Here is a 27,845-nt window from a genome sequence, read left to right on the forward strand (position 1 = left end):
TTGTATAGTTACTTATTTCCCTGGCTTGGGGGGGAGGGTCGCATAACTCCATACCCTCCAGTAATATTTCTCCGATGAAAATAAGGCATCCTAAGGAAAAGAGGGGCATTCTGGGATCAAATCAGAAACCGACGGCTTCTGTAAATCCAGGACTGTCCCAGGAAAACAGGGACACTTGGAGGGTCTGAAATTGGATATTGAAATGAGACATTGTACCATCCCCCCTCCCACTTTCAGATTCCATTCAGTGATCGAAATTGAATTCCAGAGTACGTCCTGGAGCTTAAGAAGCAACTGAGAGGATGCAGTGGCCCAAGGCACAGTTCAACTTTTAAAAAAAAGTCCTGGCAGATGTTAATCCGCAGGAAATACCATGTGGTGGAGTTGCTGCTAGTAAAGCAGACCCATCATCGAAAGAGAACATACACTGCAGTGAAAAAAAGTTTTTATTTTTTAAGTTGACGTATGTACTGTAGAGGGTCTTTGGAAATGGCTAATTCCCTTAACTGCTCATCCATCAGTTAGACACTGTGGGGTATCGCTTCACGGTCTGATAATGTCAAATTAATGAGGAAGACAGGATATGCTCTTCGTTCAAAATCTCTCTATAAATTGCATGCAGTGCTGTATGTTTAGTAGCTTGTTTGGAAGTGAGCAGATGAGCATATAACGCTCCCTGGGGTTGGAGGTGCTGAATTGCTTAATGTAAGCTTTGGAATGAACACTCTGCAGAATTTGGAAAAAGTGGAAAGGCAGAATCTTTATAGGATCTTATAGCCAAGATTTTAATGCTGCCCTAGACTCTTTGAAGGCTGCCATATTCATATACATTCATTAAGCAGCCTTTCTTCATTCTTCAAGTAGCTAATTCTTGGTCAAATAAAATTTCTGTTTTAAGAGTTTTAGCCAAATTGCTCCCCAAAGGAAATACAGCAGAACTAATAAATTAATATTTTGGTTAATAATAATATTCCTCAGCCACTCTGTGCGGCTTCCAGCAAAATATAAAAACATGATAAAATGTCAAAACGTCCTGATACAGGGCTGCCTTCAGATGTCTTCTAAAAGTTGTAAATAGTTGTTTATGCAATAGTATATAGAGAGTAACCAATTAGAATGGAAAACTTGTGTATAAAATGATTAGGGGTTTATTAAAGGGGGAGGGGAGATACCCTCTCCTTTTTGGCCAAAAAGTAGACTTTTAAGCTGAAGTCAAGTAATTAATAGAGCTCCTTAAGGACAAGTGTGTGAGACCCATTTTATTTTTGGGAATGGAAGTACAAGGGAAGTAGGAGTACATTGATGACATTTGCTGATAACCCCAAGTAGGGAGGCAGTATTATTACTACAGATGGAGGTCAAGAAATTATACAGGGCAAATGGGATGACCTCCTGAACCCAAGTAATAGAAATGGAATGAGACTGAACAGCGCAAAAATGTTATGGCCATACACTTGGGGAATAATATTAAACATGTTTGAGATCATCTGGGGATTCAGTAGCTGTAAACAACAGAGAAGGGGAAAGATCTAAGAAAGAGATACACAAAAACATTGTAGGAGGTCATGTATTGGACTGGGAACTGTTGTTTTAGTGGTTACAGAATGGACCAAACCTGGGAATCACAGGATGGTCTCTGATTTATAAGTTACAATGCTGACATTATATTTGTAAAAACACTGGGGTCTGGTGGGATTATCAAAATTGCTCTTTGCTTCCTGACAAACCATCAGAAAGCCTGGAAATTTGGTACATGCATAATCCCAAATATACTGATTCCTAGAAAAAATAAAAAATAAAAACTGGACCTTTGTAGCTCTCTCTGGGATATTCAAGGTGCACTCCCAAACAACGAAGCTATTGCCACACCACCTGGGCAGCTGAAATTTGGCCTTTTGACAATTGCGAAAGGGAAAACAATGTAGAAGACAGTTTTGGTTCAGCATTGTCTACGGTCCATTCCTGACATATACTGTCGTATGGATGGGAGACGATGCTACACTGAAGCAGAGTATTTCACAGCCACCCCTCCTGGATCACCCTGTCCTTCCCCTGGTCTAGACAACTTCCCTTTGTGATTTCTTTGGTCCCAAAATGTTTGGAAACCACCGATGTTGCCGACACTTAAATTCAGTGAAAGTTGCTTAGCTGGCTTCTTGTTACTAAAATGAAAGCAAAGAATTCGCTCTCAGCTTTGGGGAACAATGACACATTTCTCAAAAGCACATGCCCCTTCAAATGAGAGTGTGGTTTCTATAAGGCCCGCCTTCCAGTGCAAAGGTCAGGGATTAGTGTACTCATAAATCCTCTTCGCTGATGAGAGATAACATAACTTAAGGAGGCCTGCTCTGAACAGCAGCTGCAATGGCAGAAAGTAGCCCTAACATAATGGGCTGGGGGTGAGCAAGCTTATGCTGCCGGAAATTCCAAAGAATATAAACACTTTGCACTGGTGAGATGAGAATGCTGGCCTCACTGAAAATGTTATAACACAACGAGCTCCTGAATCTGTTGGTTGTGGAGGGAGATCCTCCTTCAAAACAAAGGAGAGTAAGGTGGGCAATGAAGTCTCAGAACTGGAGTTTTGCCAAAGCTGAAACCAAGATATGATATGATAACAAAACAGGAAATGCTGTGTGTTCTGAATTACGTTCCCGTCGTCTAAAATGCATCCAAAAGTAGGGAGTATTGTGTTTGTTTTTGATCAGAAGTATACAGTGGTACCTCAGGTTACAAACGCTTCAGGTTACAAATGCTTCAGGTTACAGACTCCGCTAACCTCGGGTTAAGAACTTTGCTTCAGGATGAGAACAGAAATCGTGCAGCAGTGGTGCGGCAACAATGGGAGGCCCCATTAGCTAAGAACAGTTTCAGGTTAAGAACGGACCTCTGGAATGAATTAAGTTCTTAACCAGAGGTACCACTGTACTTTCAGAAGAATAGAAACCGAGGTCTCTTCTTCTCCCACACCCTTTTAAAGTTACCAAGTAAACTTCATCATGAGCCTGTTGTGATTTTAATTGTCATGAAAGCGAGATTTCCATGTGGATTCAGCCAAAAAACTGTGTTTGGATTGTATTGTTAGGATAATTCGGATGCTGTGCCAATTCATTCCTCGGCCACTCAACAAGTCTGTGAGCTGCTGGTGCCAAACTATGGAGCAGCTTTTGAGAATGAAACCCTTGCAGTCCAATACTATACATGTCTGAGCAGAAAAGAGCCCCACTGAGTTCAGTGGAATTTATTCCAAGGAAAGTGTGTATAGGAGGGATGGGAGATGTCCAGATATTCCTGGGCTCCAACTCCCATCAGACCCAGCCAGCATGTCCAAAGGTCAGGGTTTGTGAGAGTTGTAGTACAACAATATTTGGAGGACTGCAGGATCTCTATCACAGGTTGAAGAGGTTCTGGATTATCCCTCTATAAGCCATAAGGATTTACCTGGATGCTCAGGAGGAAGGGTGGGAAATAAATTAAATAAATAACCAAAATGTTCATTTCAGTTTCTGAATGAAATTGGGAAATATATCATACAGAACATCCCTGAAAAGAATCTCGTTTCAAGAAACATTGGAAGCTTTAGAACAGGGCCGAGGAAACTGGCCCTCCAGATGCAGTTGGACTACAACTCCCATCAACCTTGACCATTGGCCATGTGGGGCTGATGGGAGTTGGAGTCTAGCAACATCTGGAGGGCTCCAGGCTGGCAAAGGCTGATGTACACTATGTGTGTTGATTGAAAGAAAGATGGCAATAGACTTGGTCTGCATGATCAAATCCTGGATTAATCATCCTGGCATACATTTCCTTCTCTCCTAACCCCCTTTGCACAAGGCGGAAAAACAAACTAAGAAGCTGCAGTTAACCACAACTTCTTGTTAGGTGCTAATTTAGAACTATGGTTTATGGTATCCAAACAAGCCAGGATTCATAAGGCAAACATTAGTTCAAGTGGGGAAATAAACCAGGAAGCCACTGTGAACCATAGCTTCCCACTCTGTGCACACCAGGAAACTATTGTTAACGACTTCCAAACATGCCTGGACATAAGTCATGATTTACATGGAACTCATGCATAGCCTAGCTTGTTATGAAGCCACAATTTGTGCAAATGCAGCTATTCTGGGGAACATGGTATAGCACGTGTATATTCTACAACATGAGAAGGGAGATCAAACTGATAACTCAGACTAATCAAAACATTATTTGAAAACCTCTGTCTGTATTTCTTTTTTTGTTCCAGAGGAAAAATGACCACTACTCTCTTTCCGTCAATGTGTCATTCGAAGTGAAGAAGATGCCGTACAAAGTTCAGCCAACAAAACTCCCTGAAGGAAGCATAGCAGTGAGTAGCACAGAAAACAAATAACACACTGAGGCAAAACACGTGCATTGTTTGGTCATCCTGGTTGCTGCTGTATGAAATATTTATAGATGGGAAATCCAAGATAAGTCCTTCCTGTGTTTCTTGTACAGGTCCATCCTTTGAGTACTATTTAAAGGTTATTTGTGTGAGAGAGTTTAAAATAAACTGTAACGTTCGCTATGCAGCTGAGTTTCTGAAATAACGATGCTCAGAAGGGGGAATGGGTTAATTTAGACAGAACTCAGTCCATGCAGTTAGAGAATGGGAACCTGCGGCGATTGTCTGTAGGGCTAGGGCAAGGATGGCGAACCTGCAGCCCTCCAGATGTTGCTGGACTGCCACTCCCACCATCCCCAACCATTGGCCATGGTGGCTGGGCCTGATGGGAGCTGCGGTCCAACAGAAAGTGAAGGGGCACAGGTCCGCCAGCCCTACAGCAGGGAGGCCAAACAACTGTGGCTGTCTGCTGCCATTTACCACACGATTAGGCCCTTTGGAAAGGGTAAGATTACTCCAGAATGACAGAGTTGTGCTTGTAGTCCTAGGCTTGTATGATTGATTTATGTGTTCATGCTAAATACGGTTTGACCCATCTTTACTCAGTTATAATGAGGCAGAGGTCTCATTTCCTGTTTCTGCTTGGAGAAGGAATCAGTGGAGGGTGGGGTGATCAGCAAGCCAACCTCAGCTCTTCCTGGTTTCATGCCTCCCAACCTGCTAACTTTATATTGTTGTTTCCTCATGGGCTCTCTTGTGCTTTCTATATAAGACGCAGGACTCTGATATAGTTCTTGCACTGCACACAAATAAACATATTTCAGATAATATATATTTCATATATATTCATATACTAAACATATGACTTAGTCCTATGTGAAATATTCAGGGTACAGTGGTACCTCGGGTTACATACGCTTCAGGTTACATACACTTTAGGTTACACACGCTTCAGGTTACACACTCCGCTAATCCAGAAATAGTGCTTCAGGTAAAGAACTTTGCTTCAGGATGAGAACAGAAATCGTGCTCTGGTGGCGCGGCAGCAGCAGGAGGCCCCATTAGCTAAAGTGGTGCTTCAGGTTAAGAACAGTTTCAAGTTAAGAACAGACCTCCGGAATGAATTAAGTACTTAACCTGAGGTACCACTGTATTTTCATTTTCCTTCAGTTATTAAGCGGTTACAGAAAAATATTACTGTGTAAGTCTTTTTTTCTATAAGAAAGGAAAAGCGCATAAGAAGAAATAAAGTGATTGCGCACACTGAACAAGAGTGGTTTCCCCCATACAGCAGGACTAGCACCATAATGAGAAAAGTATATGCAGATGGGGAGGAGTTCAGCCAATAGACAGGAATTTTTGACTAGCTCATGGCTGGCTTCTCTCTTTGATGCCTACTGTACTGGGATGATTTACCTTTAGGCTCCAAAGGAGAACGTTTTGATCCTTAATATTCATTGCTCATCCAAAGAGGTTCAAAGATACCACAATCAAAGATAAATCCCAGCCCTTTCTGCTTCCCCGCACCCACCCACCTTGCATGTGTTTTGTAGCAGAAACACATGTTACTCAAAATGGCTGCTACGTACTGTCTCCCAGCTGTTCCAATTGCGCTCTGCCACAGGTGATCGCCTGCTGTTCTCAACAGGTCTCTGATGATATACTGAATAATCAGATAAGCATTTTTACAGTACTACTTGAGAATGAAGCATATTATTCCACAGAGCTGATTTACTGCCAGATGCCCACAAAAGCAACTGTAAACTCTTGAAAAATGATAGTGCTTTTATGTCCTCCTAAATCTGGCCATTGGCAGTGGAGGTTTGCCAACCCTGCAGCTTGATGTGCTGTAGGCAGAAGTTCTTTTGAAGTTTCTCTTAGCAATACTTTCCCCCCTGAAGTCAGTCAGTCCTGGATTCAGTGTTTGTCTAGGAGGATTTATTTGGAAGGCCAAGAGTCGAAGTAAGTACAAAATTTGGAAATTCATTAACACTTCAACGTTATCATTCAGAATGATGATCCTATCCGTGTGAAGTTTTGCTACTTACACTGTTTTTACAGAATCATGGTTCAGAAATTGCCTTGAATTTGGCAATTCATTAAAGCTTCAACATTATTGTCATTCAGATTGATAATCATCATCATATTTGCTTGAAGTTTAGCTACTTATAACGTGCTTACAGAATCATGGTTAAGAACTCGCCTTGACTTTGGAAATTCATTAAAGCTTCAACATTATCATCATCCAGAATGATGACATATATACTTGCTTATTATTATTATTATTATTATTATTATTATTATTATTATTGCTACTTACGCTGTGCTTACTGTTTTGGTGTATGGAGTATTGGTGATGGCCATGACAAGGTTGTTATCCTGAAATACATGAACAAGAAGCTCCAGTGTTTCCATCAACCAACCTTGGTATCTTGTGTCATTCACAAGGCACCACTTATCTGCAGAAAAATTCTATGCTGTAGAGAAAACAACCCTGCTATTGTTTGTATGACCCCTTGATGAATGAAAATGAGTCAGGAGCCAAGAACTCCTGATCTTGTCAGGGGTTGTTGACTCCCTTTCAACTCACTTCAACCTAGACCACCCCTTGCGACATAAAATCAGAAGCTGACATTAATTAATTCAGGGCCTGTTGTCCCAGGATAAGTGTAATAAGATTCTTCCTAAATCATACCAAAGGCCCAACTTGTCCAACATTTCCCCCCCAACACTGGTCCTCCAGATGTTTCTGGGAAGCTCCCAAACAGGGCAGGAAGGCAATTTCCCTCCCCTGTAGTCTCCAGGAAGGTATTCCAAGGTATATTGTCTGTGGACTTGGAAGTTCAGCTAGCTGTCATATCTCTGCATGTTTCTGTCTCGTGCATGAATGTGTTCATTGCATGCATTATGGATTACACAGGGTTATGTGCCAGAAGAGACCTGCTTTGTCAGACCAATCTAGTCCTGCATCCTGTTCCCCGTAGTGGCCAGCCCCTTGTCTGTGATAGGGAACCTCTGGCCCTCCAGGCATTGATCTGCATCTCCCATCATCCCTGATCATTGGACTTGGACTCTGGAGGGACAAGGTTCGCCACCAATGGTCTATGGAAAACCCAAACAGGAAATCAGGGCCATAGCCCTCTACCACTGTTGTTCCCCAGTGGCTGGTACAAAAGAACATAGAGAGCTGCTTCAGACTGAGTCAGACCAGTGGTCCATCAAGCTCAGTATTGTCCACCTTGACTGGCAGAGATTCTCTGGGGTTTCAGGTAGGAAGTCTTTCCCAGCCCTACCTGAAGATGCTAGAGACTTGGGACCTCCTGCATACAAAGCAGAGTTTTCAATATAATCAGACTAGATTTAAGCAATTGCCATTTAGGGAAGAAGATAGAGGATGATCTTGAAATACTATCATCATAGTTAACCAAAAGCAAAGTCCAAAGTAAAATGTTTCATTTCCTATGATTTTTAGTAGGATATTTAAAATGCAGTTCACTTTCTATGGATTGTGCCCTTCGTATATTATCTTGAACAAATTCTTAGACAGTGGAGAAAGGCGGGATAAATGTACTTGAATCATGTAACTGGTATCTCCTGGTGTGCTATTGGCATAGTGCGTGAACACTTAAAACCTTTGTTGTTTAGTCGTGTCCGACTCTTTGTGACCCCATGGACCAAAGCACACCAGGCACTCCTATCTTCCACTGCCTCCCACAATTTGGTCAAACTCATGCTGGTAGCTTCGAGAACACTATCCAACCATCTCGTCCTCTGTCATCCCCTTCTCCTTGTGCCCTCAATCTTTCCCAACATCAGGGTCTTTTCCAGGGAGTCTTCTCTTCTCATGAGGTGGCCAAAGTAATGGAGCCTCAGCTTCAGGATCTGTCCTTCCACTCGTTGAAATCAATGAACACGACTAAGTTAAATCTATTCATTTCAATAGGTCTTCTTTAAGTAAAAGCTAAATTCTACCCTCTCTCTGATGTGATGCTTCTACAGAATCAGTGTTCAGGCACATTTCTTTTAAACATGCTTGCTCTCCCTGCAAAGTATACTTCTGCAAGGGAGTTATAATATGCAAACACACATGTCAATATTAATTCTGAGTCTAAACTCAGGGGAGCTTTTATCTACTACTTTGGGCCCTTTTTCAAAACAGAAAAAAATGGCAAATGTTTGCCTGAGAGGAACATGCAGAACAATTAAAGAGTAATTTGTTATCTTTCAACCCCTCTAAGCAGAAATGATTAAAGATCAGAGAAAGGGGCTGTTATACACACAAGCACCAATTTCACTACAATAATAGCTCATATACTGTAAGCCTAAAGCTACTGTAACTCTGTGATAGATAAGTCAGAGTTTGGCCATTCAGATGCCATTTACCACAAAATGATAATCGGTGAGGATTTGAGAAGTGTATTGAATCTGCAAAGTTTGTTCTACAATGGCTATCTGTATATATATTTGTGCTGCATAGCCCTTAGCCCAGGCATCCCCAAACTCAGCCTTCCAGCTGTTTTGGGACTACAACTCCCATCATCCCTAGCTAACAGGACCAGTGGTCAGGGATGATGGGAGTTGTAGTCCCAAAACAGCTGGAGTTTTGGGGTGCCTTGCTTAGCCCCTGCAGGAAGCGACAGAAGGCCGCTAAAAGTACAGTCATACCTCGGGTTGAAGTAGTTGAAGAGCGTGTTACTTCCAGGTTTTGCCACTCGCGCATGCGCAGACGCTCAAAATGACGTCACGTGCATATGCGGAAGTGGTAAATCACGGCACACGCAGACTCGGGTTGCGTTTGCTTCAGGATGCGAATGGGGCTCCTGAGTGGATCCCATTCGCATCCAGAGGTACCACTGTAATGCTGTTAAAACTAGCCTTCATCTATGCTCACCTGGAGCAGTGTGGTTGCAACCAGAAATATATATACACAGTCCTCCAAGTGTGGTTGCACCACAGATTTACCTAATGGCATTATGATATTGGCAGTTTTGTTTCTGATTCCTTTCCTAACGATCCTTAACATGGAATCTGCCTTTTTCACAGCCGTCCGCACATTGGGTTGACGTCTTCATTGAGCTATCTACTATTGACACCAAGGTCTCATTCCTAGTCCTTCACCACCAGTTCAGAGTAGACAGTATTAGATGAGCTGGACAATAGTCTGACCGATTTCAAAGCAGCTTCTAGCTCCCATGCAACTGATATTGTGGAAAACGTGTGCCCTCTCCAGAATAACCCTTCTTACCTCAATAGCGAAATGTTCTCCTAAGAATAAGGAGCTCTTTGGCCATGTGAGGCAGGCAGTCTGTGTCACAAGGGCTCTGCCAGAAGCACCATATGATGTGCATTAAAAGCTCCACAGCTGCATCACTGACCACCTTGGATAAAAGGATGGGCAACGGAATATCAGTTGAGCAACTTCATTCCTAGCTCTCAGAGTTTCTCTGTCCTTTGCATTGCCTCCAACCCTCCGCAATAAAAAAGTTGTTAAAAGAGATAAAGCACTTCTGAACTGGCATTAGGCTCACAGCCTTGTCTTAAACCTAAAACCACATGAGAAAATAGTGGAGCCATCCAAGTTGAAAAACGAACACCTACATGAAGTCATAAATAAAATGCTCTTTGGGAATAGCGGGTGGTCCAGTTGGCAGACGCTTCTGTCTCTTTGCCCGTAGTTCGATGCAACCATCTACAAATGCCAGTAGTTTTCCAATCACAAAGGCATATCTCTGTGCTAAATGAAAGGGGGTTTTAACACATTTCTCCAGATTGGTGTACGACACCACTTTCAATAGAGGTGGGGAAAGACCATAGATCAGTGCTAGAGTAAATGCTTGGCATTCAGGTGATCCCAGGTTCACTCACCAGTTTCTGTAGGTAGAGCTGGGAAAGATTCCTGTTTTAAACCCTGGAGAGACTCTGCAGGTCAGTGTTGACAGGACTGGACTAGAGTGACCAATGGTCTGACTCGGTTTAAAGACATCAGTATAAGCTTCTGCACTTAAGCAGGAAGAACCAGCTGCACCAATATAAGATGGGGGACACCTGGATGGCCATGTGAAAAGGATCTAGGGGTCTTAGTGGACCAAAAACTTAACATGAGTCAACAGTGTGATGCAGCAGCAAAAAAAATCCCTAATGCTATTCTAGGCTGCATCAACGGAAGTATAGTGTCCCAATCAAGGGAAGTAATAGTACTGCTCTATTCTGCCTTGGTCAGACACACCTGGAATACTGTGTCCAGTTCTGGGCACCACAGTTTAAGAAGGATGTAGGCAAGCTGGAGCGTGTGTAGAGGAGGGCAATAAAGATGATCAAGGGACTGGAAAGCAAGCCTTATGAGGAACGGTTGAAGAAGCTGGGTTTGTTTAGCCTGGAAAAGAGGAGTATCTCAAGGGCTGTCACAAGTTACAAGAAATGAGATTCCGACTAAACATCAGGAAGAACTTGCTGACAATAACAGATTCCTTTGAGAGGTTGTAGAGTCTCATTCATTCACGGTTTTTAAGCAGAGGTTGGAGGGCCATCTGTCATGGATGCTCTAGCTGAGATTCCTGCATTGCAGGGGGTTGGACTAGATGACCCTTGGGGTCCTTTTTCTTTGATTCTATGATGAGGCAGCTTCCTATGTTCCTACTGCTGTACTGCATGCAATGTGCACAGGTCAGTGACTTTGCTGGTATATGGCGTGGCTCCTCACTTCATGTGTTTCCCCGTGACAAGGATTATTAGCAAAAAATATTTTAGCTAGTATGGGTTATTTTCTACTTGCCCTTTATCTAACCAGACCCCAGGGTGGTTTATACAGTCCATAAAGTGCAGCACCTCATAAAATACAACATGAAAATCTAAAATCAACATTAAAACATTATACATAGCAGAAGGCTTCAAGCGTCTCCATAGCGTCTATGTTGATATGGTTCCCATTATCACTTCTTCTAAACAGTGAACAGAAATGCCTTTAGCTAGCATAAAGAAGTCAGCAGCAAGGAGGACAACTGTTGGAATTGCCCCTTTCTTTAATACATATTATAAACCCAAATATGCCTGGCTGCCATCTTGCCTTACAAGATGAAATCTGATTTTCTCATGCAAAATAGGGTCATTTTATCAGAACATCTTCTCTCTCTCCTTTAAGAAAGTATCCCCAGTCTTCAAGGTAGTGGAGAAAAACCTGAACATGTGCATGTTCTGAAAACTGCAGAAAATAATGAAGGCCAGGAAGCCCCAAGTTACGTAAGAGAAAAGGTTTGAGAGCCACGCATGGGAAGTTCAGGTGCAAAAATCTTTTCTCATTCATAAAGATCACTGCATGGGTGGCCTTAGACACAATGTCATGCCTCGGCCTAACCCACCTTGCAGAGCCCTGGTTCAGAACAATAAAATGCCTTGTGGCTTACAACATTCTGTAGAAATGCCACACAGACCATCACAATAAAAATAATTATTCTACTCTAGGTGGTACATTCAGCAACCATGAAATGAACATTAATCCCCTCAGGAGAAATTCAATTCAGATTGCATTGAGAGCCAAACCTTCCTGATTCACATTTTCCAAAACAATATATGAACCTTTGGGATTTACACTGAATTTTGCAATGCAGCTCATCAGCCATTTAACACGTATGAAGATGCATATACTACAGTAAAGGGTGCATAAAAATGCATATACTGTATAAGTGAGAATAATGTACAAAAAAGCATTGTATTGGGGGAGAATTATTTGCACAAATGTGTACATTAGGTAAAATTGCAGGCGCGGATTGTGAACTCTGCGGGTTGTGAATGTGCATCCCGCACGGATCACGTTCGCAACCCAAGTGTCCACTGTATCTCTAAATTATAGCCTTTGCAGGGTGGCTTACATTTAATACCAAATATACAGTTTTATCAGTTCCAAAAAAATGAAAACATTCAATTAAGTTTACAATAAAACAATCAGTTTAAATAAACCCAATGGAGTCACCAACAAAAGCTTCGACAGCAATATATACAATAAAACATTTCCATTAATAGCCAGTGAAAACAAATGGCTTTTTAAAAAAAAAAGGTTTCTCTAAAATCTGGAGCCAACCATATTTCCCTGAATGGTTTGGAGAAAGTTGATAGAAGGTTTCTCTCTCTCTCTCTCTGTTAGAATACTAGAACCTGAGGTTATCCAATGAAGGCGATCATGAGACGATTCAGGACTGACAAAGGGTTCTTCATATAGCACAGAGTTAAAACTATGGAAGCCACTATCACAATATGCAGTAATGGCCACCAATCTAGGTGGTTTTAAAAGGGGATTGGATAAAGCCATGGAAACTGATGTTAATGATGGCTTCAAGGCATGGCGACTATATTCTCTCTTGTGGAAGGTGCCTCTTCACCTCAATTTGTGCTCTGCTTGTGTATTTGTAAATAAAGCAACCATGACAACGACCCCTTAGGTCAGCGGAGGGTGGGGGGCTGTTTAGGGAAGTTTTTAATGTTTGATGTTTTGTTCTGTTTTTAATCTGTTGGGAGCCACTCAGAGTGGCTGGGGAAACCCAGCCAGATGGGCAGGGTATAAATAATAAATTATTATTATATTATTGCAAATGAGGCCCACCAGGCTTCCTCGTTTGGCCTGACAGACCATTTTGGCTAAGCCATGTCTGCCTGCCTGCCCTGCACCTGGCATCATAAATGATAGTACAGTACAGCTAAGTCTGGGCTGAGAAGGGATTTGCTGCACCTGGTTGCTACGGCTTCAGGCAAAACTGTGGTAGGTAAGCAGCCCCACCCACTTGACCCACAAGGGGTGGGAGAAATAAGGATCCGGCTCACCAGCTGGGCCCAGTTCCTCATCCTTGCATCTCCACTGTTTTCTCATCCAATGGGAACTAAACCTACTAGGGCCTCCCTTGAAACTGCTTGCCACTTGAGAAATGGGGAATGGTTACATGCTTAAGAGCATTACTAAGATGTCTGGCACTGTAACAAAGAGCATAAATATCTGCTGTGCGAGATCTGTCCTGGAGGAGAGAAAAATCCTTGCTTCTGTTCTCTGGCCAAGTTGGTCCCAGATGTTGTAATGTCTGTAGCGTCCACATCCTGCAACCTTCCGCACTAGTTCATTTGTCTCCTTGACTGAGAGTTCTGTGTAGAGGATTGCTGCAAATGAGAGCCATTGACCTTTTTCTTCACTCATCCTGCCCTTATGTTTCCATGCCAGCTAGAGAGCATTATTGAGGAACACAAGGAAAGTCATTGAAAAATATTTATTAGCTAATTAAAATGAGCCCCTTCTACCACGACCACGGAACTTACTGACCTAGGAAGCCTCCGCAGTTAATATTCAGTGCTCAAAAGCAGCTAGAAAAGTGAGCTATTTAAATTCACATTGCACCATATATTTTAGGGTTGCCATATTTCAAAAAGTGAAAATCTGGACCGAAAAGCTGAGCTTTATTCCCCCTCTTATGAGCTGACATACATCTGGGCATTTCAACTGCTTTTCAAAAATTCTGCCCAGACACCATTTTCAACAGACAAATCCCAGACCTATGTCAGCCCTTATAGATTTAGATGTCTTGGGGGTTGGGTATTTGACTTTCTCTGAAATGCTTACTACCTTAAGTTGGGGTGCTTTATTTTCAATATTTACAATGTGCATATCTCAGTTTCTGGCTACACTTAAAAGCTCTTGTCTCTATGTAATCAGAATGCAACAGGCCCAATTGGGTAAATCTTTGAAATGGCTGTCAGTTATGTGTCTCTCTGTATTGGCATTTAAACCTAGGGTATCTAGGTCTTTGATCAGGAGTAATGGGGCGGTGGATCTCAAGTATTCTTCTGCTCTCAGGAAAATAGTAAACTGATGTCCCCTTTCTCATAAGGTAAAGGTAAAGGGACCCCTGACCATTAGGTCCAGTCGTGACCGACTCTGGGGTTGCGGTGCTCATCTCGCTTTACTGGCCGAGGGAGCCGGCGTACAGCTTCCGGGTCATGTGACCAGCATGACTAAGCCGCTTCTGGCGAACCAGAGCAGCGCACAGAAACGCCGTTTACCTTCCTGCCAGAGCAGTACCTATTTATCTACTTGCACTTGACGTGCTTTCGAACTGCTAGGTTGGCAGGAGCAGGGACCGAGCAACGGGAGCTCACCCTGTCACGGGGATTCGAACCGCCAACCTTCTGATCGGCAAGTCCTAGGCTCTGATGCCACCTGCTCCTCTTAAATGATCCCTGGCACTGATTTCTACCATTCGCCTTTCCACTCATTCCCAGCCTTCAGTGTGTTCAATCCTCTATTCACACCTGAAGAATAGATTTATTTTTTATTTAATTTTTGTACTGGAAAACCCAGAGAACTGTTTTGTTGGAAGCAAGAGATTGTAGAGAGTTTGGGCATGAATCATTGTTGATAGGTGATTTTAAGTACTGTCATGAACTGCCACCCACTGCCCCATATGGTAAGCTGCAGTATGGCAATTGGGGGAAAGTGGCTGATTCAGAAAGGCTCGTACTAATGAAGAGCAAATGCAGGTTGCTTTAGAGAAAGGATGAGTTGGTGGTTTTCCAAATGGGGAGACCAGGAGATGAGGAAAACAGAGTGGACAAAGCTAAAGGAGTAGCACTGACTTGGAAGCGATTTCTCAGCTTAGAAACTGCTGACATTGCAGACCTCACCTATAGTCAGAGCTATGTGCTCTGGAGTCCATTGTAGGTCACCAGTCTGACCGCAGGAAAGATCCACGGGCCAACATAGCAAGCATGCATTCAAAATCCCTAGTGGCACTTGCATCTATAGTATACACACAATAGGAAGTCTGTGTTCAAATTCCAGTTAACACACCATTAATCTGAATGGGCAACATCGGAGTTCAGCAGAACCATAAACCTCAGATGGATGGAAACTGGGTATTTCATATATACATCTAGCGAAAGAGAGCTTTAGAATGTTGGAAAATGTGCAGGATTAGAAATATATATAATTTGACTTTGCTGGAAAGCACATAATTTTCCTCTGGAGACCCAGTAAAGCCAAACCTTAAGTATATTTCAAAAGCTTTGTAAGATCTATTTATTTGGTCCAGCTTTTGTGGTCAGGGCTAAGCCAGAATGTAGGGGAATGGTGTTAATACATTTTATATTTTCTGTTGAACTTCAAGTTATTTTTATATGTGATGTGTTGTAAAAGACTTGTTACCTGCCACTTTACAAAGTGTACTAGACGGTCTTTAAAAATGACAGCAAATGCTTTTTCAAAGTGGGGGGAGGAAAGCTAATGTTACCCTTTTCATGTTATTCCTGTAATGAGAAGACTGAGCGCTTTTGTCTTAGGGGTTTTGTCCAGCGGCATATTGCCCAAGGTATGTTGCTGTGTCAGCTGACTAGAGACCACAATGTCTAATACAAATCATAGCAATGTTGACATTCGTTCTTGCTTACTCCATTGCCTATAGAGGCTCAGATTTATTTGGTTTAAGCTATAATATAAATTTAAACCTGTTTAACTGTAGCAAACCTAGGTCTTGTGGTTTTCTGAGTTCAGCTGACATATAGCATTCAGGTAGATACCCAAGTACAAAATACATGTACCTGTATTTCTACATGTGTCTGCTTCAAAGTGACTTGGCAAGCCAGGCTTCTCCTATATGGTCCCTTCCAGGTGTTGTTGGACTCCCAGCTTCCATCAGTCTCAGCCAGCATGACCAATGGCCAGGAGTAATGGGAGATGCAGGTCATCAAAGCATCAGGATGGCCGTAGGTTGGGAAAGGCTGATACAAGCATAGAACCTTAAGTGCAGAATGATGCTGAGAATCCTTGAGAAGTTGAGGCTCCTATTCCCCACACAAACCACAGTTTGGAGGTGAAGCCATGGCAGTAAAACCAAATTGAGACTCGATGTGATGTAGTGGTCAAAGTGCTGAGCTTTGATCTGCTGCTTAGCAACAATTAAAGCTTACTGGGAGGGCTCGGACAAGTCACCATCTCTCAATCTCTCAACCTACCCCACAGGGTTGTTTACTCTTATCCTACCTGATGCCTCCAGCAAGCTTTGAGGGGAACCAAGGTCTCCTAGCCACTCTCAAGAGCCTTAGCAGACTACAGTTCCAAGGATTCTTTGGGGGAAGCCATGACTGTTTAAAGTGGTATGGTACTACTTTAAATGTGCAGTGGTACCTCGGGTTAAGTACTTAATTCATTCCGGAGGTCCGTTCTTAACCTGAAGCTGTTCTTAACCTGAAGCACCACTTTAGCTAATGGGGCCTCCTGCTGCCGCCGCGGCGCCAAAGCATTTCTGTTCTCATCCTGAAGCAAAGTTCTTAACCCAAGGTACTATTTCTGGGTTAGCGGAGTCTGTAACCTGAAGCGTATGTAACCTGAAGCATATGTAACCCGAGGTACCACTGTACAGTTTTTTCTCAAAGTGGGCCTATTAAAATCAATAGGTGTGGCTACCTCATGTCCATTAATTTCATTGGGCCTACTTAGTTATATAAAACATAGTTCTGTACCACTCACTAGAACTGCAAGAACTTAAGTTTTGTGAAGTTCTGGCAGATACTGTATGCTGAGTTTTTAAAACAGCGGCCTTACGAATACACCATTAGTTTCTAATTCTGCATATATAATCACTTTCAGGTTGTATTATAACTCATCTTCATTTTACCCTTTCATCTTTTTTTCCCTTCTCATCTTCCATTTCAGACCAAAACATCTGTTATTTGGGCTACTCCAAACATTTCCTTTATAATCCCGCTGTGGGTTATAATATTAGCCATACTCCTTGGACTGCTGGTTTTGGCTATGTTGACCTTAGCATTGTGGAAGGTATGTAATGTAATGGTGTTAAACTAGAGAAGATGATACCAAAACAAAATGGGGAGGTGGGGGTGGTGGAATGTGTGATCTTCTGAGCAAAATAATCATGGACATACGAGATGGGTGTGTTATTTATTTTGGATCGCTGACATGTTTGTGTTTCTGACCTTTCAAAAGAGGTGGCTTGTTTGCATTATTGAAGGCTAGTTAGAAGTGAGCAGTGAGAGATTGGCTGCGATTCCCAAGGCCTATGATCTTCTTTTGTCTGGGGAATTTAGATTTCGGCAGCATGCTGCAATGAAGCATCTCTAGGTTTGTTTCTCCCAAAGTACCTCAAGGAATTATCTTTTGAAACATGACCGGGCACCCCCTTCAGAGGAAAAGAAATGTTATCTTTTTAAGGCTGCAAGTGATTTTATTTTAATATTGGTAGGCTCTGTTTGATGTTTTTACTACATCGCTAAAGTCTTGCAATCACTGAGTCACTAGCAGTTTACAAGTTTTTGTTTCAGGGACTTGGAAACAATTGACTTCAAAGTACTTAAAACTATGTCTCTGATGTGTAGACGTTGTTTTTAATTCCAGCTTGATGGGTGCCATTTCCCACGGTGGTCTATATCATGCCTATTACTGACCATGTTGAGTTCTGAATCCTCATCCATTGTTTTCCCAGTTATTTCATCTTCCTCTTTCCTTCCGTCTTTCCCCCTTGGTAAGCACCACTGAAATAGGCCTCTGTAAGAGCCTATGGGGAGCCTGCTGATGCATCTAGTCTAGCATCATGTTCTCACAGTAGCCAATCAGATTCCTGTAAGAAGCCTGCAACAGCACTCTGCCTACCAACAGTTTCCAGCAACTGATATTCAGACGCTTTACTGCCTCTGACAGTGGAGGCAGAACACAGTCATCATGGCTAGTAGCCATTGATAGCCTCTTCCTCCATGAATTTGTCTCATCCTCTTTTGAAGCTATCCATCACTGCCTCCTATAGGAGCATCGCTTTACACTTGTTTACATTGAATCGCATTTGCCATTTTACTGCCCATTCACTCTGCGAATGGTCCTTTTGGAAGTCTTCGCCATTTCTTTTTGTTTAAACAACCTAGAACCATTTAGTATCATTAGCAAACTTTGCCACCTCACTGCTCACTCCTAACTCTAGATCTTTTTTTATGAACTAGCTAAAAAGTGCAGGTCCCGATTCATGGTAGACACCGGTTTCTACATCTCTGCATTCAGAGAACTGCCCATTTATTCCTGCTGTCTGCTCCTTAACCAGATCTTGATCCACAATAGGGTCAAGATTCGCCTCTTATTCCAGGAGTCTTTGGTGAGCTACCTTATTGAAAGATTTTTGAAAGTCAAGATACATTGTGTCAGTCAACCAGATCACCTCTATCTATATACTTGTTGACACTCTCAAAGAACTCTAACCGTTTCATGAGACAGGACTTGTCCTTGCAGATACGTGCTGGCTCTGCTTAGCAAGACTTACTCTTCTACAGGCTTGATTATTTTATCTTTAAGAATACCATAGATACCACATACCAAAATTGTGTGTAACTAAAAGTAACTTTAGATGTTTATTCATTTTATTTGCTACATTTATATCCCACCTTTCTTCCAACAAGCTCAAGGCAGCATCCCATAATTCTCCCCTTTCTTGTTTTATCCCCAAAACAATCCTGTGAGAAAATCCAGAAAGCCATCTGGTTTGGACATACTTTAACACTATGAAAACACCGTATATCAAGTGCAGTAATTTAAATCAAGGCCATTTAAATTGTTACTTAAATCCCCAAGAAGAAGAAGAAAACCTTAGTAATTGATTCAAAGTCACATTTCCCATTTTATTACTAATGCATTTCTTGAGCAAGAGTGCATGCTAATTGAATGCTACGAATATTAAAATATATTGGTTGGCAACTAAACAGGACTTTTATCTTGCTAAGATCATAACCCAAAGTTTCTGTCACGTAGCCTACTACATGCCTTTTGCACTACAGAGTGATGTCTGTTTAGCATGAATTTAATAGATATATTTTTTTATTATTTGTACGTGTGCAAGGACACTAAGCAAATCATTTCATGGAAGACATGGGCCATAATTCTGTAGAGTTAAGTGTGCTAGACTGTGCCCTGAACTTTTTAGAAGCAAAGCTGACAAGTATTGTGTCAAACAGTAATGAGATGAAATGTAAATATTCATGTTGTTTGGTAGATAAGAGTGATGAATATTCATAACTTGCAACAATAATAAATGCCGTACATGGTTTATTTTCTCATATTTATAATGCTTGACCTCAGAAGTCAAATCTTGTTCCCCAGGGTTTCCCGTTAACATAGAATAGCAAGTTTAATGCAGAAATGAAATTGTTTGACAGAGGGTCATACATTTGGTTTTGAACTGTTTTTTAAAAACAACAACAACAACCCTAATACAATACAGTTAAAATAAACAATCTGAAACATCTGATTTAAAATAAAATAAATATTTATCTACCTTACCACTTGTTTCATGTCCATTTCAAACTTCTTTGTTCCCTTCCATCTTTTTTTTTTAAAGTTTGACATTAAGAATGTAGAAAATGCTCAGGAACTCTCACATTGACTTTTGGCTTCTGAAATAAACCATGTCAGTTCCAAGGTATCAGGTTGGCAGTTCAGCAAGGAAATCCTCCATACGTGGCAGATAGGCCTGTATAAAATCTGACCAGATCCTGCCAGAGCTAGATTTCCCCTCTGTTTTTGCAGGAAGAGAGCAAAAACAGGAGCTCTGTGGAGCCCCTGGCACACATGTTGGGTGGGCTTGTTTTCTTCTTGGAGGGTCACTAGTTGGCCGGGCTTGGCACAGTAACTCAGAAGAACAGAGCAAGTGTGCTTCTTGTTCCTATTAATCCTTCCAAAAGATAATTTCAAAGACTGCCATGCAGAGATTTAATATTTTAAAAATGCATTCCATTCCTTTATATCATCTCTGTTTGAACTTAAAAGCTCCCCAAAGGATGGTGCAGATAATCAAATCCAGTCGCTTAGACTAGTAAGTCAAGCAGGTGAGAGGCTCTTGCCCAACACCAAACTCTTGTCATTTCGTCATCTACCCCACACTTACATCTTGCCTCTGAGAACAGGTCAGCTTCAGGACAGGTCAACCACAGTGCAAGTTTGTATGGCATGGCAAGTGAACAGATAAGACTCGGCAGAGCACTAGCCAACTGTTCTGATCTACCCCACTAGATGATTCATGGCTCACAGCTGTGAAGGTTTGCAGACTAGAGCACGGATGCTGAACACCTGGTTTCCACCAGCACCAGCAACACTTGCTCCACGGTCACCATCACAGAACCAAAGGTTGTTCGCATTGCAAAGATGAAGAACTACAGAGTTGCAATTTCCCCAGGGTATCTTTGTCCCAGGGTATCTTCCAGCAGCCTTGTCAATACATCACTGCAGCAACATCTGGAATAGCATGGGAGGCTTAGGGCGTATTCAGATAAATAGCTGAAGTTATAAATGATGCCAAGGTGGGTCAATTAATTTTTGCTCAGAAGGCTGTTCATTGTTGTGAAAGACACAGCTCAGTCTTCACTCAAAAGCAAGCTGCGAGAATGAATAAGATTGCAGATTTCCAAGGGGCTTATGACTTAGCAGGCTGAGTCCATATAACTATGACATTGCAGGACATTCAAGCAGCCCTTTTGCTGCTGCTGCTGCTTTTTTAAACAATATCACCTTGTAGTGGCTTCTCCATTTCAGTTACCACCTTGACTGTTTGTTCAAATGAATTCGCTTTTTAATTGAGTTGCCAAGGTGCAAACTCAATAGCCTTTAGTCCAGAATAGCTTGATTGAGCTCAGTGGCTGTGAGCAATTCATGCCACACCAGATTTTCCCCCTGAAACATTTCGTTTCAGTGATTGCTCCTACAGGCAGTCCCGACTGCTTTTGGGGGGCCTATTCAATCTCATGCTGCACTTAGCCAATCACACAAATTTGTGGAGGCATTTAAAAACAGTGTCAGGGAACTGACATCGGAGCGAGAGGCGAAGGGGAGGCTCCCAGATTATGCTGGCGAAGGACCCAGCAGCAGGGGGAGAAACAGCTCAGTAGAGGGGGAAGCCAATCAGCGCAACACCGGGGATAAGGGAGGCAGACAGGGGAAGTGGAGAGAGGGCTCCAGGACTCTTCACTGGACATCAGTGAGGAGAGCCCAGGTCCTCCGCTACCCACGCCTTCCCTGCGCAGAAGACTCCCACGCAGTGAGAGGAGGAGGAGACTGGGTGTCAAACAACTTTTATGTTGGAAGAGGTTCAAGAAACGCCCACTGACGGATTCTGCCAGTGACTGAGGCAGCCACCATGAGAAGAGGCTGTGCAGTCAGAAAGTTTTAACAAGGCAAATTAACCAAGAAAGGCACCAGTTTACGCACGAGTAACTCATACCCATTACAAACAGCTTCCGCATGGTATAATTCTATATGCAGCCAGTGGGGCAACAAGGGGTTTAATGTTTAGAATCCCTGGATATTTGGTTGTGAGATCTTTTTAAGGCTTGAAAACTTCTCAGAACCAGGTAACCAAACTGGTTTGTTTGTTTTTAATACAGAGATGGTTGATTAAAATTTAAGGCAAAAGCACTGCCAATGCATATATATTTCCTCCACATGTTTATACAGGTGTATGACACCAAGCCATAATGTCTGAGTCTGAGGGCAGGACCTGAAAAAGAGAGAAAAGATGGTTGCTTTGCCAACTTGCCTACACATGACTCTTTGTTTTGTTCCAGTGCGGCTTCTTTGACAGAGCAAGGCCCCCTCGAGATGACATGGCTGACAGGGTGCAACTGACAAGTGACAAGACTACTGACACATAGGAAGAGGTGAGTCGTCCTGGTCAAGAGCAGAAAAGTACAACAGATTCCACTTACCAGGAACTTTCTTGCCAAGATGTGGTCGTAATCCAAACTATGCAGAGTTTTACGCATTCACTACATAAATGACCTTAGAAGGGAAGACGAGAACAATGATCACTGCCTCAAAAACCTAACCAGCTGATGAGCAGCAAAAAGAGAGAGAGAGAGAGAGTTTTATTTAAACAAAGGATCACTTGACTCATTCACACGTGGACGGCATTAGAAGCACTCCTGTAGTCTGGACCATGTGGTGGTGAATCGCCTGCGTTGCTGTATGGCTTAAAGACAAAATGTTCAAACTCTACTGTATCATGGCATAATGTTGTGGTGACTCCCTAAGGATAGGAATTTCTATGAAACTCTGGCTCAGGGAGACAAGCAATATTGTTGGTACTGTGAAAGTACTTCTGACAAGCAAAAGTAGCCTTCTAAAACACTTTCCATAAGCGAGGCACAATTATTTATTTTTCCATCTTTTTGTAGGCTGGGCATCCTAACCAAAATAGGCTCTGAAGTTTTATACTGATGATAACATTACTTTGCATGTAAATAGAGTGGATGTATCCTGCACATTCCATATACCAGTTATAAGAGTCGGAACGGAAGCAAAAGTATATATTATTTTATAGGATGGATCACAGGCCTGGGAAGTGACCCTGAAGATTATAGTTCAACCCTGAACCCTAATAAACATGACATAGAATCTTCCATTTATTTAATCGCCCCACACCGTGGACATAGCAGATTAAGGTTATCCACTATATCCTGATTGCCAAGCAAAGAGAAGTCTGGCATCCCATGTTAGAGACACAGAGTGCAATCCTATACTCAATTGAAAGTCTGGAACTTACTCCCAACAAAGCCTATATAGGATTGCAGCCTAATTGTAGAAAAGACGGTAGTAAATTGTGCATACTCAAGTAATACAATCCGGTTACTGCTAGTAAGGTGAAATAAGAAGGGCAATGGCTCAATGACAGGGCACTTGCTTTGCATGCAGAAGGTCCCTGACATTTGCATTTAGGGCTGGGAGTGTCCCCTGTCTGAAAATCTGGAGAATTGCCATTTATCACTGTAGATGATACTGGGCTCAATGGGCCAATTGTCTGACTGGGCAGCTTCCTGTGATCCTAAGCCATATACAATAAGGTGAGGCAAAGCGAAAAAAATCAGCTGGCCAACCTGATTTGGGAGAAAACATCCAATGTAAATTAAACGAAATCAGTTAAGCCTTTGCTGCAAAACAAACCCCGTTCACCAAGCCTTCTTAAGGAAAGTTCAGCTTGGGCTCACTAGTGCAAGTGAGCTTCCAACATTCAGCATCTGCTTCCAATTGAAACAACCACTGATTATTCAAAGTGAAGAAGATGTAAAGTGAAACAAAACCTCCCCTAATCCTAGTGTGGCACATCTGTATAACAGATTAAAAATTACCTTTATAAATGTATCCAGATCTAGTTTGAAACCAACGTAAGGGTCATGTCTTTCTTTTTTTCGCTCCCATAGCTTTCCTAAGGAAGTTCCATACTATTGGATTTTTAGCAAACCATTTGGAGACACTTGGACTTTTAACAACCCAATCCAGCAAGTCTCTTTTTTAACATGAGAGCTGCGGTGCATGTGTAGGGAACGCCTGCACATGGAATGGTTTCCCATTAATTTCAATGGAGAGGGCTAATCTGTGTGCATTCCTTTTCATGTGTGGAAACTAGCAGGGTGCCACTGAGAGTAATGGGGTCATGGCTCATGGAGGAGCACCATGTACACACCTGGTTTCTGAATTGCAATGATCTTTTTTATTATTATCCACAGTTGACTTTTGTTTTCCTGTTGTCTCTTACAAATTTATCTAGCATTAGTCCTGTTTAGGCCCAGTAATTTCAGCAGGATAATCATTGGACCTAATCCAGGAAGATTTCCAAGGTGTTCCTGTAAACATGAGCTTTCATAATAGGCACCAATCCATAGACTTTGGAATGGCTGGACCAGATTAGCTTCCACTCATGGTGAACCTTGCTTAAAACTGAATGCACTGGGATAAATTGTTTTTTTAAAATATATCTGCATGAGGTTTTGAACTTCCTGTACCTTCTATACTCATATCCTTTGAATCCACAAGTAAAATTCTCAATGTAAATGTGCTGAAAAGTACTAACACTGCTCACTTTCTTCCCTTCTCCCTGCCTGGCTTGTTGAATTCATGTTTAGCACCCTATGACCCGGGTTCAATCGTTCCCATTATCCTAATTGTTGCCTTGCCAAAACCCAAACTACTATTGCCAGAGACTGGGAAGAACAAACGGACAATTGGCTCCTGAATCCCTCGTCCAATTAACTGTTGAGCTATGTTTTTACAGAGAACCATTCAGGGGGCAGGGATCAGTTCTTGGTTGAAACAAGGCGGGACAGTGAAGATGGGGGCTTCCTCTTGCTACAACCATTTTTACTTCTCTTATGCACTCATAAGATGCAGAGGATGACTGCCTCAGGTATCAAAACCATGCTGCAGATTTCTACCCCCTTGCCAGCTTATTCACATAGCCACCCTTGGAAAAGAAGTGAGTTGTATCTCTTTTCTAAATGCTGAATTATTGACTTAAACCCATAGTTTATCCAGAATGGTGGCTTGGCTGAACACCTACACATCAACTACAGATGGATGAAGCATCATTAGGAAATGTGGATGATATATATTTTTTCTATGTGCAATACTTTATATTATCTATGTACCTGGCGCATGTTTACACTGGCATTTGTGATTCTCTGAAAACTTTTGAATATATTGATTAACAACCAAATAAAAAAAATAACTTCCCTGCCTTACTTTCAGGCTTTGTTAGCATGTGTTTAAAATGTTTTCAGTTTAATATTGGTCCTCTGATGCCACAAGATGTACTAACACAATGGAACTGGCTCATTGCTTCCCTATTACCATGGGAATTTTACAAGGGCTATCCTATGGATTTCTTACATAGGCTGATCCCATTCATTTCAATAGAGAAGGCAGGTCCTTTGCACATCCTACAGATCTGCTCCACTATTTAAATGAATGGAATCACCGCAGTGCAAGAAAGCAACTGGGCATTCATTGAAGCACCCAGAGCAATTGGGATTGAAATGAACTTGCATTTGATTCAATAGGGATCAACAATATATTAGTAACTCGTTTTTCTTTTCTTAAGTTCAGATCACCACATTTCTGCATCAGTTGCATGGGGGGAAGTCACAAATATTTGTCAGTGATTAAGTGTGCATTTTTTCCTTATTCACACATTTTTGCAAGTGGCATTGTGCCATGTTATTTTCATAAATGTACACAGTTTTGTGTCCAATTTGTGTACACTTTCCCCTGATATATGCAATGTAGTAGACATTTTTAATTGGGCAAACTCAATGCAAGATTCAGAGCATTTCCAGAAATGAGAGCTGCATTTCTATTCAAATGCTGTTTTAGGAAACCTCAGTTAGGAAGATGCACATTAAAAGGCAAACCCAAGCAAAATTTCCCTCACATCCCTAGTTCCTAGCCATTAACATTTCTTTGAATGAAGAGCAGTAATGGGAAGCTACAGAAATGGAAACAAGCACATCAGTCACGACTAGCTTGGCTGAAGTCCATTGGCTGCAGCTGCACAGTGTCACAGGAAGGCAAGTAAGGCGCATGAACTGACATTGTTTACTTTCAGATCTCTAGTCCTTGGCATATTACACTCCCTCACCGAAGCCTTGTAGCTTTTCTGCTGTCAAAGGCTGCAGCTTTTTAGCAGTTTCCTTAGATTTGTTGATATAAATCAGAAACTGAAAGCTCAGAAATGCTATGTCTATGTGAAGGTATGGGTATGACCAGGTCTTCATTTGAGGTTGGTTCTCAGACCAAAGTTAATATACCAGAATGCAATCCTAGAAACGTGTGCATCAATTGACGAGGTTGAACATGTTTGAGGTTTCCATTGTCACAACCAAGGGTTTCCAAGGATCATAACCAAGTAGGTTCTACTCAGAGCAGACCCATTGAAATTATTAGTCTTAAATTTGTTACCCACCCTTCACTATCAGGTCCCAGGGCAAGTTACAACAAAATTAAAACCAGTCAAAACAGATTACAATCACTGGAATAGGGTGAAAACACACATCTCAGGGATCAAAGGCCTAGGTAAAGGATTGTGTCTTTAGCATTTGCTAAAAGCTGTATGGTGAAGAAGCCCAATGCACTTCTGTGTGTATTCCACAACTTAAGGGCAGCCAAAGAGAATGTTATCTCAGCCACCCCCACCTTCAAGTCTGACAGAGGTGGACCTACCAAGAGAGCCCCATCTGCTGATCTTAACTTGCAGGAAGGTCTGTAAGGAAGGACTTGGTCTTTCAGCTGTTAGGGCCAAAGTGTCAGGCTGCTGCCAGTGACTCCTGGCTGGTTGCCCAGGAGTAGACAAAGACAAGGAAATGTTTCTTACTGTCCACTTTTTATTCAGTATTTACAGAGAGAGGCTATAGAATCCAGCCTCTTGGATAATGGCGTTGTCCCAAGTGAATGTCCACCTCTTGTCTCCCCCACTTTCTCATCCATCAATCTCATTGTCTCTCCTACGGATGCTGCTAAGTGCCCTCTGTCTTTGTGCTCTTTGCTCTTCTACTTTCAAGGCTTGCCGGGTTCTGGGAGATGGAAGGTCTGGAATGCTTTCTAAAGACACTGTATCCATCAGCTGTCGCCCCCCTGGTGCTTCCTCCTCCTCTCCCATTATTTCCCAAATTTTACCCTTCATCTGCCTCTGAGCTGTGATCTCCATCAAACTCGTGTTGTAAATCTAAACCGTCTTCCTCTTCCTCCTCACTGGAAGGGTCAAGCTGGGGAGGCGCTCTCCACCATTTCTCCTCTGCCCAGTCCCTGACACTTAAGTTATTAGGACGAAAGTGGGTTCCCTGAACTGAACACAGAAACAAATGAGCAGCCAAATTAATGGGTCCACTCTCAGCAGAAGCAACATTGGATCCAACCTGTTGTAAAGGTCAACAGAAGGGAGTAAGCAGGGGAAGGTTAAAAGCAGTGTAGGTCAGAGGATAGTGGAGGCTGTATCTGCGTGGCACCACAGAGCACTTTGGGACTCCCTTCTTTGACTTATGCAGCCCTATACAGATCCTGTTTCACCTCTGTCAATCCAAAAATTCCTCCAAGGCTCAAGATTCAGGTTTTGTTCAAATCCAATTCTCACAAAAGTGGTGCCCCAACACCTCTGGAATCTGCTGAGAAGGCTATCCCACCTTGGGATCTGGATGCATACAAATGAAGGTGTATAACGCCGGAGCTAGCAAGTCGTAAGCTTTACAAACTGTTTACTCATTCATTTTCTTGCAACTGCCGTTGCCAGATACACCAGCATCTGGGAACCGCTATAAAGCTTGTCTTAAAACTCAACGATCAACAGGACAACAGAGAGTCCTAAACAGACGGTCGTAGCAAGCTTTCTTTTCTGCAAAAAAAGAAAAAGAAAAAATTGCTTGACATACTGCCTCAAGATATTGTTTATGAGCGAGTTCTTTATTTATGCTTGCTGGCAAACATCCATGTTGTAATGCAGTCTGAAGTTAGTGCCTCTTGACAATATAAAGTCTTGACTTTAGCTTATGCCGGCGCCATGATGTGACACAGCAGGAATGTTTTTAATATCTAAGGACTGGTGCTTGTTTTGACTGACTTCGTATTGTATTGCAGAGACATCGCTGTTCTGTGTTGCTGCCCTACTCTGTGTGTGTGTGTGTGCGCGCGCGTGCGTGCCTGTGT

General features: G+C 42.2%; 1 protein-coding gene across 1 annotated transcript in view; it reads left to right on the plus strand.

The window, feature by feature from the left end:
- ITGA8 (integrin subunit alpha 8) overlaps positions 1 to 24,892 on the plus strand; it is a 118,429-nt gene extending 93,537 nt beyond the window's left edge. Inside the window, exons 28-30 of the mRNA XM_083467380.1 lie at positions 4,244 to 4,345; positions 17,046 to 17,168; positions 21,944 to 24,892. Coding sequence (XP_083323506.1) covers positions 4,244 to 4,345; positions 17,046 to 17,168; positions 21,944 to 22,030 — 312 coding nt within the window. The 3' untranslated portion in view covers positions 22,031 to 24,892. The remainder of the gene's footprint in view (positions 1 to 4,243; positions 4,346 to 17,045; positions 17,169 to 21,943) is intronic.
- Positions 24,893 to 27,845: the final 2,953 nt, after the last annotated feature.

Source organism: Podarcis liolepis (assembly GCF_965112155.1).
Source record: "Podarcis liolepis genome assembly, chromosome: 12".
Lineage (NCBI taxonomy): Eukaryota > Metazoa > Chordata > Lepidosauria > Squamata > Lacertidae > Podarcis > Podarcis liolepis.